At 39.2% G+C, this 13,647-nt stretch overlaps 2 protein-coding genes across 2 annotated transcripts in view; one reads left to right on the top strand and one right to left on the bottom strand.

The window, feature by feature from the left end:
- Positions 1 to 13,647, top strand: part of LOC108244131 (NLR family CARD domain-containing protein 3) — a 1,204,881-nt gene that overhangs the window by 938,564 nt on the left and 252,670 nt on the right. The gene's annotated exons all lie outside the window — the stretch shown is intronic.
- Positions 2,759 to 8,403, bottom strand: LOC108244140 (ankyrin repeat domain-containing protein SOWAHC). The gene has a single exon (XM_017430048.3). It carries the CDS (start codon positions 8,207 to 8,209, stop codon positions 6,626 to 6,628), a length of 1,584 nt encoding a protein of 527 aa, XP_017285537.1. The 5' UTR covers positions 8,210 to 8,403; the 3' UTR covers positions 2,759 to 6,625.

The raw sequence follows: 13,647 nt of genomic DNA, 5'->3' as shown, positions 1-13,647 counted from the left end.
TCTGGGCAACAAGTGTGAATATTAAAATCACCAAGGATAAGAACGTTATCATACTTAGGCAGAATTTCAGCCAAAAATTCTGAAAAGTCACTTATAAAATCCTTATTGTACTTGGGTGGCCGATAAATGACGGCACACAAGACAACATGAGAGCGACCAATTTCAAAACTACAATGTTCAAAACTTGTAAAAGAGCTTTGCGAGCTAATCTGCCGGCATTTAAAATCGCTTTTAAAAACAACCGCTATTCCTCCTCCTTTTCGACCCGACAGGCGCTGGGAATTAAAATAGCAGCAATCCGGTGGTAACAGTTCAATAAGAGAGGTAGGCTCACCAGTACTCAGCCATGTCTCCGTTACACAAAGAAAATCCAGGTCACGGGTCATGAAGAGAAATCCTCAAGATGAAAGTTTTATTTCCCAGTGATCTTGCGTTAACAAGGCCGAACCTGGCAGGGGCCGGCGCATCTGAAGCGGTTGCTGTCTGTGGGGCCCGACGCAGGGCTCGTAGATGGCGGGGATTTACACCGCGCCAGTGGAGACGGGGAGAGCAGGGGCCGTGGAGGCGGATTACATCATCCGAACCAACGACATAAACCAGCCCGCTCTCGGCAGGGTCCAGCGATCGTGAGTTAAAAGAGAGTCCGGGAATCACTCCATTTTTCCTCCAAGAAGCCGTGGAAGATCGTGCCAAGAGAGCCTTAAACTTTAACAGTCGGCCGCTGCGTTTACCCCGGTGGCGCCGGCGTTTACGCCGAGGGAGTAGAGCAAGGGTGTGGCAATGATGAGCAGGTATCCGGCCGGGGAAGAGAAACGGCTGAAACATTGAATGAGCACCGTAATCATTGTCAATTTTTACTAGATTCTTGGCAAAAAGGCGAAGATCCAGCAATGTTTGGCGATCATAGGCGAGCAATGAACCGGTACCAGGCAAAACAAACAAAAACAGCAAACAAACAAACAACACTGACAGGAAGAGACGGCAGGCCACACACACTGGCGCCATCTTGGATTATATATATATAATCATGGCAGCACAAAAGCAATAGAGGCCGGGCTCTATCATACTAGGCAGGACCCAAGATGTGCAAGCTGTGTAAAGATGCCCCTGAGACATTCCAGCACATAACAGCAGGATGTAAGAGGCAGGCAGGCAAAACTTACATGGAACACCATAACCAAGTGGCTGGAATAGTGTACAGGAACATCTGTACTGAGTATGGACTGGAAGACCCACAGTCAAAGTGGGAGACTCCACCAAGGGTGGTGGAGAATGGCAGGGCTAAGATACTGTGGGACTTCTAGATACAAACAGGTGATGGCTAATCTACTAGACATTAGGGTGATTGACAAGATGCAGAAGAAAGCAGTGGTGATAGATTTAGCAGTCCCAAGCGACTGTAACATCAGGAATAAGGAGAACGAAAAGCTGGAGAAATACCAAAAGCTAGAAGAGGAAATAGAGAAGTTGTGGAAAGTCAAGGCCTCAGTAGTACCAGTGGTCGGAGCACTCAATGCTGTGACCCCCAAACTGGAAGAGTGGCTCAAACAGATCCCAGGAACAACCTCAGAGATCACTGTCCAGAAGAGTGAAGTCCTAGGAACAGCTAAGATACTGTGTAGAACCCTTAAGCTCCCAGGCCTCTGGTAGACGACCTGAGCCTGAAGTGAAAATGGAGCCGCTCATGTGGAACAAAGAGGGCAAGATGGGAGTTTTTTGTTTGTTTGTTTGTTTTATATGTATGTGTGATTTTGTTCTGAATACAATCTATCCAGTATTGTGTTTAAAGCTATTTGGCAAGCTGGCCATTTTATCTCTTTCTTTGTGTATTTCTAATTTATGTTGAATCTGAAAGTATCTAAACAGATCAGTGGAAACGACAGCAAACTGAGATGATGTAAAGGTCTGTAAAATCATTTTTCAAAGATCTCTTGAGTATAACAGTTTAGAGAATGGAATTGTTTTACAATAGCAGCAGTACACTTTGTTCTTTGCCTTACTCAAAGCCATTAGCTCATCAGTTGGGTCAGAATTATCAGAGATAATTATCAGATATTTTCTAGTATGTTTTCACTTCTCCTCTACATGCACACTAAGTATTTGGTGAGAAAAACTGAAATAATAATAATAAAAATAAAAACACTTTTCAAAGGGGAGATTGTTAAAAATTCTAATTTTGGGGTATCAAAATGATGATGTAGCAGCCTCTTTTGCACATGCTCGCTATAACTGTGTGTCCTAGAGACCAAAACAACTGTTTTTATTGTTTGTTTGTTGTTGTTTTTTTACATCTGACGCACTTCATCTTTTTCATCATTAAACTTTAATCATGGGCTGAAATAGTTATAAACTGACAACATCAATAATATCAATAGGGGGGAAAAGAGCAACAAATGTTTTGAAAAAATCTTCAGCCACGCTAAGAATGTTGTCTGTATTTAAAACCTTTTTCATGGAAACATTGCTGGCATCTAGTGACATAGCATGAGTATTACACCGTTACTTTCTGTCCATTTGTACAGATACAGATAAATTTATCTGTTTCTTCAGTTTACATGTTGCACTGGTTTTGAATACAGGGCACTTAGCAAATACTCACAAACAGGTACAATCCTTATGGGTTTTGTGTGTCATGTAAAACAATCTTCTCCAAAGCTGGAGGGGTAGTAACAAATAGGAGGAACAGATTGAAGCCTAACTCAGGTGAAATTATCTTGTTTCTAAAATTAAAAAAATCTTTGAACCCCTCAAATTATTGTTGCAGGTTTAGTCCCAGGCTTTATTCAGTTTTACATATGTAATTATGTAACAAAATGAGGTAACAAACTCAGGAATGTAATTGTTTATACATAAAGGAAGACAGAGGCAGTTAGTTAGCATAATGGATATAGCAATGTGTTTATATGCTGGAGAATTGAGTTCAAATCTCAATGGCAGACTGGCTATATATACTGTATATATATATTAACAAACCGTAGCAAAAACGATTTACTTTTAGGCCATATTTAGTTCAAACCTAATTATCTACCGTAATCATATAACCCTAACCCCCAGGTTGATGTCAATAAGATCAGCACCTTAAAAAATGGGGGAGCTCCACCTGCTTCACTGAAAAGGCACCAATATCTCTGTTATATACAGTATTTTGTGATGGCACAATCACATTGTAACATAAGTAATTGTTAATAATATATTATAGAATATAACATAGTTAAAACCTTCAAGATGCACATAGAATCTTTGTTATACCAAACAGTGCTTCACTGTTTCATGACAACCAGCAGATGGTGCCATATTTAACTGTAACAAATGCTTCCAAACACTGAACCATTTCAACACAATTGCTTCATGTTGATTCAATGGTTCGGTGAACTTTGGTTTCTTCATCAATAGCTTTCTGTGGTCATGTTCAGTGAGGTACACACCATGATATCAAACAGCACTGTGCCTACTTTTCACAGGCAGAATGGCTGATTTCAAGACTGAAAACACCTATAATACTAATGATAGGACACACCTTAGTTTAACATTTTCTTTGGACTGAAAAGTTTTAATAATATTTTTCGAGCATCAAAAGTAAAATTGAGCCATATTACATTACAAAGTGAAATGTTTATTGTTTGAACAATATCTTTTGAACTTTCTAACCTTGCTTTATGTTCTTACAATATATTTTCACAAATATAACAAAATGTTTTCACGTTTTACAATAAACATAATTATTTTATAATGTGAATTTACTTGTTGTTTGAACAATGTCATCATGTTATTACAAGATTAAAATCATATTATGATGGAGTGATATGTGAAAAGATATTGTTTGATCAGTAAACTTTAAGCATTATAACCTGACATGGTTCCGTTTTATTTTAAGTGTCAGCCTATATGAAAGTACCTTCTATTTTCATTATTTATTTACTTTTTTAATAAACAGTATTTTCACATTTGCAACTTTGATCAGACAAGGCTTTTATTATGTTTTATAATTTAAGATTTATGTTCAGAAAAATTGTCATCATGACAGATAACAGTCAATGGAAACCTATTTCTGCCACCTCAGCAAAAACATAAATATATATTCTTATGTTTCATACAATATAGTTTTACATTAGAACAAATTGTTTTCATCCTATTATACATACCCCATAAAATAAAAAAAATTCTAATTTTTATAATGTAATAATCTGATAACATTTTGTTCAGTTGTAACAAGAGTAACAGTATGTAAAAGGTATGTAAAACGCCTGTTAAAAAATCATCAGAGTAAATTAAATCCACAGCACAAATTCCCCTCACAATACATGTGTCTAGAGTTAGAACACAGACAAGGTTTTCACAAAGGATCTTGACCCTTTGGCACCATGGCCTTGAACTCAATAGGTATCATCCTCGCCCCATAAAGTGTCCAGCTGTGCAGTTTAACATTTCTATGTTAAAAGGTTAGCAATCTAGAGCTTGGACAAGAAAATGTGCACAGGCAGATTGACAGACAGACGAACGGCGCCATCGAATCGCAGCAGCAATGAGATACAGCAATCTGTGGCATCCAATGATTACGCTCAGCAGGAGTTTCACAATTTTTCTGCCAAAATAAGCATGTAAAATGACACTGGGGGTGAGGCAAAACCATAAATGTTTGCATGAACCGCTGCAAAACCTTGCAGATTGGAGCGGTTTTAAAATGGCAGCAATCCCTTTGGAAGAGGGTCCATTCAGACCAGGCATTTTTAGCTCAACAAGACGGACCCATGGGTGGACCCTTCTCAAAGTGGATTTTGACATAAAAACAACTCCAATCATCAAAATTTTTTAGCGATTCCTGTATACTCTAATATCAAACCTTTACACCACTGTCAATTCTGCAGTTATTTCAACATAAACTCGGAAACTCGTCCTGACCTTCTGAATGTTACCTAGTAGCTATTACTGTTTGTAAGTAACCTTGAAGCTGCGTGTAAAGAATCATGTAATGAGAAACTAACAGCTTTTAAAAAAAAAATAGTGTTTACAAGAACCGCTATGAAAACTTTGAGGTTAAAGTTGTTAGCTTGTCAGTCCTGTTGGATGTTAACTATTTCTCCAAACTGAGACCCTTCATGAAGCTTTATACCAAAGGCAGGATTTAAACTGCTCCTAACTTTTACATAAAAACACACTTCAAAATGGCTGAACTATTCTTTTAATGGTGCCCAAACGAAGGCCGCTGCATTCTAAACCCAACTAATCAGATCAGGGTGTGGCTGACTGAGCAGTGCTGTGGATTTACAAGCAGTAAAGACAGGAGAAGCTGCTCATACAGGCTGTGTAAAGAGCTGTCAGACACATGAGCAGCTGGGTTTGGGGATAAGCAGCTCGGTATAAGGAGCTTGAGCAACACGTGGGCGAGGCTGAGTCCTGACCTGAAGCAGCATGTAGTTCATTATATTCATGTGTTCATCTGTCACTTGCAAGTTCTCTTCCTCAGAGCAGGGTTTCCTCTACTTAAAGTTGTTTTAAAGCTCAGATTCTGGTCGAAGTTTTGTTCTGTGTTGATTGGTTTCTTAGTAGTTTAATACTTTACGTGCAACACTGCTGTAAACAGTTTGTAAACTAATGGATTACCAGCAGGTTAACCCCTCGAATACCTCAGCTCTTCAACAGGTTGTTTTCTTCACATATCGGAAAAAACAAGTCAATTATTCATTACGTCAGTACTAAAAACACAAAAAGGAAGCAAGTTTTTCTTGTTGCCACAAGCGTACAGCAGGACTGCACTTTGTGACAACGAACTGTGATCCAGATTACAGGTCAGTGGGCTTTAGTGTTAGCTGAGGACAGATAAAACCGAGAGCAGGACAACATGGAGCTGTCAGAATATTACTCTACAATTTTTTCATTACAAGTGATTATTGATTGTAGCTATGCAAGTTTCCTGTTAAATTGGGTGCTATATCTATCACCTGCCACCATGAAAGGTGGGTGATAGTGTAACTGTTTCTCTCAGTGATTATGTGTTCATTTCTCTGTTAGCAAAATATCTCTTCAATCACTGGACGGATTTTTATGAAACTCTCAGAAAGTAATCATTGAATGTAGGTCTACAACTGATTCCCTTTTAGAGCCAACCCCGTTTAAAATGGCCACCAAAGCCAAGTGAACTTACCAGACACAAAAATGTCTATAACCCCATCAATTTTACAGATATTGAGCTAAAATTTGGTGTGAAGAGAGTTATCCCCAACACATACTCTGAAATCCACACATCAGCCAAGAGTTTTGCTTAAAACTTTGGCAATAACTGTGGGTGTCAACACTGTTGGTCTGTTAGCAAAATATCTCATGTACCACTGGACGGATTTTAATGAAACTCTCACAAAGTAAACATTGTAAGCAAATTTATGACTGATTAACTTTTGGTAATGACCTGATTCAAGGTTGTTGTCACATCTACTTTACAGGTGTCAATGAAACGTCCAGAAAGTAATCAAAACAACTCATTAACTTTTGGAGGCAACCTGATTCAAGATGGCCACCACAGCTAAATGACCTTAGCGATGTCTGTTGATGAGATGATGTTTATCAAATAATTCCAAATATTTAATCCCACAAACAAATCTTCTTGTGTTGGAATTTGTTCTACAAGAACTCATCCGAAGAAATGTGTGTGTGGTCTGAACTTGAAGGACCCCCTCCTCGAGACATCCACATCTCTCTCATTGAAAGATGTGCTATGGACAATCTGGGACGTCCTCAGGCGAAGCTTCTGCATTTTGGGCTTCATCCTGCTAAACGACGACCTCCTTTGGACCGGTTTCTCCATGGCCCAGCCATCTACCTCCAGGAAGTTGTCGCCGAGCAGTCGGAGGGGCTTCAGGTTAGACTGGAGAACCTTGGAGAACCTCCATCGGCCTCCACCCTGCTGGTCAGGGTCCTCAGACTCGGAGTGCTCGTAGGACCCTATGATGTCCCGTATGTCCACGCTGGCACTGTTGTTGAGGTACTGGCAGGCCTTCCTCCCGCTGTAGTCCCTGACCTCGACGTCTGCATTGAAGGCCCCCACCAGGAGCTTCACCACCTCCATGTGGTTGTGCATGGCGGCGACGTGCAGCGGCGTGTAGCCCATGTTGGAGCGGACATCCACGCTGATGGGAACCTTGTGCTCCTTGGCGAACCGAAGTAGCAGAGCAATCAGGTCAGGTTTGCCCTGCTTGGAGGCCCAGTGGAGGCAGGTGAAGCCAGTCACGAAGTCCTTCTTCTGAACAAGGCTAGGCTCTGCGGAGAGGAGGCGGTGCAGGCTGGCCCACTCGCCTTCTGGGGCACACATCATCCACTCGTGCTCCATGGGGTCAAGGGTCACGGACGTCCTCTCGTCTTCGAAGCCAGGGGAAACCGAGGAGTTCCGCAGCGACATGCTGCGCCTCACCTCCGGGGAGCTGCTGATCATAACCTGGATGAAGTGTTTGCGGCTGTGTGTTGGAGTGCTGCAGCCTTCACTCTCAGACAAGCTCAGCTGTGACTCATCGTCTCCTGTGTTGGACTCCCTCCTTCTGCCAGGTGTCTCAGCACGTTTCTCAGTGGGACTGAGTCCAGTTAGTTCAGGCCCGGGCAGGTTGAAGACAGCTTCCTCCTCAGGGAGAGGCAAAACTTCGCTCACTGTGATTTTTGGTATGTCAGGTTTTTCCTGCCGCTCCTTTATGGACTTGTTTGGTCTCGTGAAGCTCCCTCTGTTCCCCATTCCAGCCGAGCTGCTGTCCACGTCCCCCGCGATACAAACAAACTCCAGCTGAGCTCGGTTCCTCTCGTTCTGGTCCACCAAAACGCTCTCAGCTGTGCTAAAATGCGGAACTCTCTCTTTGTCATTTCCGGAATGTGAGCCAGGTGTTTGAGGCAGCACCTGAGCGCGCGGAGTTGCGTCACCATCACGGCTCACCTGTGGGGCGGGAGCCTCCTCCGGACCAGGACTCCCCGGGCTCTCCGGCCCGCTGCTGCTGCCACACGACGAGCCGCGGAACCGCTTCTTCACGCAGACGTGTTTGACTCCTCGCTCAGTTTTCACGAAAGCGACGTTGTCGACGTAACTTTTAAAAGCTTGCCGAAGAGCCGCCTTCTTCAGTGGCTCATCCGTGAACAGCATGGCTTTAAAATGCTCCAACAGCTCCGCGTTCGTCACTTTGCCTCCTCTCTCCTTTAAAAAGTCCAGAACCGTCTCTTGAGTCAGTTCACTGGCCATTGTCACGTTGTCACTAACAAGCTTAATATAAGCAAAACATAGTAACACTGTTCTTTTTATTTATGCTCCCAACAAGCTATTTGTAAAAAACAAACGAACACAAAAAAACGGTTAACTATCCTTGGCAAAGAGATAAAAGCAGAACTATTTTATCAGAGCATCTACAGACGGACAGACTGAATCGGCGGATGATGTGGCTCTGCCTTTTAGCTTAAGCGTTCTCCGTCTCCTAGCAACGAAGCGCGGGGGGGAGGAGTTACATCTTCGGGCTTTACCATTAAATCTGTCTGTTGGGGGCGTTAGTTGATTAAGGACATAATTTAGTTGGTTTACAAATGGCAAGATAATATTATTTTTTAAGACTAATAATAAACTATAAAATAATGAAAATAATTAGTATAATATGTTTATAACTTCAGTGATGTGATCATCAACTGGTGGCATGAAGGACATTTCCGGGCAGCGAAAGGGCCTCCTCCAGCCCTCAGCGAATGGGGGTGGGTGGGAATTGAGCGGTGACATGGTGGCACCCGTGCAATTTACTAAAGGATGGAAACATCAGAAAGAAAGAAAAAAATGCCTATGTATTTAAAATACTTTGTGTATATGTCTTTTTTTAAATCAACACCAAAATAGCAGTAATAATATTAATATTAATAACAATAATAATAATAATAATAATAATAATAGGTTCAGATGCTTCAAAACTAGGACAAATAAATTTAACAGCTTTTCTCCCTGGGTCCATGCACTTCTGTAATATCTGAAATGCAAATGGAAGTGTTTTCTTTTTATTTCTAAGTTTATTTGTTTGTTTGTTTTTTAAAATAGCCTTTATTTAACTTATTTTCTGTACTTCTGTTTCAAATATGTTGCAGATGTAGGTTCTCTCAGTCTCATGTAGTAACACTAAAGATGATTAGATTCTCATCTGTCAGTGTTGTCATGTTTCAATTTACCAATTTCATGTCCTATGATGATTATGCCTTCCTGACACTATCAATCTTAATTAACTGCATACTGTCTGATGCAGAACCTCAACCTACTTCACCTTTAAGGCTATTTATATTCTTCCTTGAAAGTTAGGATCAAATGTTATTCTGTATTTTAATAATATATTGCTGCTTGTGGTGCTTGAATTTGTACATTGGTGTAAAAATCCAAACCTAAAACTTTGTCCAACAACATATTATTAATTTATTTAAAAAAAAAATTTTCCACATTTGAAATACTAATACTTAATCAATTTAGTTAACATAAAAATAAAGAAGCATGGCAAATACCATAGGTTTGACAGATTAAAAGGAAATTTTATTTTATCCCACTTTTTAAGAGCAATGCTTTAATATGAAAGCTGAAATTGCCATACTTGCTGTTATTCTTATTTCTGTTAATTGTTTTTTCACTATTTTGTTATATTGAGATTACCAAGCTAGTTTTTTCCTCATTATCATGATAAAATAAAACATTTTCATCAAAATAATGACATATCTAAAAATGAAAGCAAACTGCTTAGTTTTTCTGAAAATAAGATAATTACATGTGAAAATGAGTAGCTTAAATGTTAGATCCAGTTCTATCATTCAGGAACTCTGTCAGGACACTTAGAGATGATCTAGAACAGTAATGTGTTGATTAAAGATGGATGTTCCTCCTTGTTGTGACATCTTTAGCTTAAAATACTGACCAGTATGATTGTCTTGAATTCTGTTTAAGGAGTATCCTTTTAATTTATTTCTGACAACAAGAAAACAAACTTTTCTAAATTAGTCTTCTCACTCACATGTGACAAACTCAAGATCTGGCCCTTGGTATCATTTTATCTGGCCCCCAAGATAACATTTAAATATTATTAGATCTGGCTGTCCAGTTTGGTACAGATAAAACTTATTTTTTTATCTTTTGATTTTCAGGTAAAACAAGCTGGTTATTTTGAAATACATAATGATAAAATTTTATTTTACAGCGAAGCAAGCTTTGTTTTCTTGAGATGTGTAATGATAAAATCTTACCATTAAAATGACAAAACAAATATAAATCTTGACATGCACAATGACACTATTTTACAATTGTTACAGCAAACTGGGCTTGGTTATTTTGTGTTATGTTATGACAAAATGTTGTTTCTATGGCATAATGAGCTCAGTCATCTTAAGATATGTATTGACATAAGTTTACTGTTATTATGCCAAAACAAACTATAATCTTGGCGTGCATAATGACATTTTTTTTTTACTGTAATTACTTTAAAACACACAGTTGTATGGTTTAATATGTAATAGCATAATTTTACAGTTTTACAACAAATTGAGCTTTTGTATCATTAGATGGGAAATAACATAATTTTACCATTTATACAGTAAAACATGTTCCTTTGTCACTTTAGTTGATGAAGATTTCACTGAACCACTTTTTTACAATATGATACAATTCACTTAAATCCAATAAAATGTATGTACTATGTATGTATTAAAAAGTGCAGTACATGTATATGGACTGTCTGCATAGGTATTTTATTTGCAGCTGATTCTGGAGGGTTGTGATAAGACATGTGCCTTCATCCCTTCCTTCTTATTTAAGTGACCCTAACTCTAACCCTTGAACCTCTCTAGTTTTTATTTAAGTTATTGAAGACAGGGTTCAGGTAAGGTGATGTAGTCTACAAGACTCCAGTTTGGTACATTGCATCAGATGTTGTGTGAAAACATGAGTTGGTTGCTACGTTACACAGTAGGACAGAACAAGAAGTAAAAAATGAAAGTAAAGGCGTGTTGCTGATAATTAAACTTGTACAAACAGTAAACTATGTTTTCTTTGCCAGCTCACCTGCACAGACAGGATGTGCTGATGCAAATTCATTAATTCTGTTTTGTTATGATAGCTTAGGGGCAGGAAGCCAAGATGAGTCACTCTAATTTGAGATGATTCTTTTTTACAGTACTCTGTAGGCTAAACATGGACGTATAAATGTACTGAACAATTTGAATGTAAACAAATATGACCTTTTATAGAAGCATTTACAGCAACCACATAAACTGATAGCTAATTTAAAGTGGTGTAACAGGATACTGTATGAAAACACCCTAACACAATTAAACAGGTTACAACAATGTTCATCATCATTAGTTTTTATTAGAGTACACAACATGGATCAATGTGTTCTTTCTGCAAAGGGAGCACATTCAAAACAAGGACAAGAAAAACCAACACAATGTTTACGGTTTTGACTACAGCTGAACTTTTCAGGACTATACTTATTTTATCAGAAATATTCTATGCTGTCTATTTTCTGTCTAGTAAAACTTAGTTAAGTCACATCTTTGGCAAAATATTAAAAATGCTGCATAACATGAATGTTAAGGTTTATTCAGTGAGCAATTCTTGTTGGTTGTAAAACCATCAAACACATTAAAACCAATAAAGATGAAACATTTCTATCCCCCACCACCTTTCATGCCAGAGTTTAGATTAAGGCCATCTTACCTTGAAGACTAATGGAGTTTTAGCCTTTTAGATCAAATCTTGAAAATAAACATTATGTGCACAAGATATTGCAAGATGTGTTAGTGCCACTAACATAAAAATAGACAGACTAAGTGCCTCTGCCCACTGAAATAGTAATACGCTGAAATGGTCAACCACAGTGGAGTCTATTGCTAATTAGGCAAGAATTTGTGCTGCCATCTTGCTAGGTGCTGCATGGTGTTCTTTGTTACTGACAGTATGGCAGCAGACCATAAATATCTAGGTAAAAACCTAAACTTAACCAAGTATTCTAATGTTTTGCCATTAATTGTTGTATTTATCAGACCCACTCAAAGATTGTGGTATTACGTCTCATAGGTGAGTATTAGACCATATTGGCTCATAAATAATTGAAAGTGTGACCTTTTCAGTTTTTGTCTGTCTTGTCCACTGTGCTTGCATATGCTGTTGGAAAATCATTCATAAATCAAAGAAATATCTGTGCTACCATGATAAGTTACCCTCCTTTGTAATTTTAGGTAAGTTGATTTCCAAAATCTCTCAAAATGTTTGTGAAGGTTTTCAGTTCTGCAGGTCGTAAGGCCTTTCTTGTGTTGGTGAACATGTTCGCAAAGTTTTGATTACAAGTTTACTCTCAAAATAGTTAGTCACCGCAGGTACCTGGAACCCTTCTGAAACCCTTCTCAGTTTAGTTTATGGTAGTCGGAAAGTGTGAGAAATGTAGGAAGGTTTGGCGACTTATAAAATCAAACTGTGGTACAAGTAACAATGGTGGTACTCAATAGTTATTTACAACTTAAATAAGATATAAAGCTTAAAAAGTAGAGATGAGTGGCTCAAGCCAATTCTGATCTTGACTCTAAATGGAAACCCAAAGTTAAAAGGGCTTCTCTACCTCTCTCTCTTTTGAGGGCTTCAGGAGGGTTAATTCAATTTATTGCAAACTGGTATTAAATTGTTTGGGGGCAGGGAATAAGCAAATACTGCAGTGTATGTGACATTTGTAACACACAGGAAATAAAGCCCCAAGTCTCATACTGATGTCTTGGTATTTTTAATTTTTCCCAGATCTCTTGACACCTCAACACGGTGAAAACTAGACAACAAATAAAGAACAGTACAGTGTCATTCTCTAATTCGCTACACATCTTTACAATAAACTTCTTATTTTTCTTTCGGCTGTTTCCTTTCCAAGGGTTGCCACAGCGAGTCATCCTCCTCCATCTAACTCTGTCTTCTGCATCCTCTGTCCTCACTCCAACTACCTCCATGTCCTCTTTAACTGGATCCATATATCTCCTCTTTTTCCTGGCAGCTGCATCTCTGACATCATTGTAGCAATATACCCACTGTCCCTCCTCTGCACATGTCCAAACCATCTCAGTATGGCCTCTCTAACTTTATCTCGCAGTCGTTCAACCTGTGCTGTACCTCTGATGACCTCATTCCTAATCCTATCCATCCTTGTCACTCCCAAGGAGAACCTCAACATCTTCAGTTCTGCCACTTCTAGTTATGTCTCCTCTTTTTGTCAGTCCCACTGTCTCCAAACGATACAGCATAGCTGGTCTCACTACTGTCTTGTAAACCTTTCCTTTGACCTTTGCTGCTACCCTTTTGTCACAAATCACTGCTGAAACTTTTCTCCATCCTCTCCTTTCTGCAAGGACTCTCTTCTTCACCTCTTTACCACACTCCCCGGTTTCCTGGACAGTGGACCCCAAGTACTTGAAGTCCTGCACCTTTGTGACCTCTTCTCCTCTAGACAAATCACTACTGCAGAATTACAGGCCAATCTCCAACCTCCCATTCATCAGCAAAATTATTGAAAAAGCAGTTTTTAAACAATTAAATAACTTCCTAACAATAATAAATCGCTTTGACTCCTTCCAGTCTGGTTTTCGTGCTCACCACAGCACAGAGACGGCCCTTGTAAAAGTGTTCAATGATAT

Source organism: Kryptolebias marmoratus, linkage group LG23 (genome assembly GCF_001649575.2).
Source record: "Kryptolebias marmoratus isolate JLee-2015 linkage group LG23, ASM164957v2, whole genome shotgun sequence".
NCBI lineage: Eukaryota > Metazoa > Chordata > Actinopteri > Cyprinodontiformes > Rivulidae > Kryptolebias > Kryptolebias marmoratus.
The sequence above is the reverse complement of the archived record's forward strand: the minus strand, read 5'-3'. Positions and strand labels throughout refer to the sequence as shown.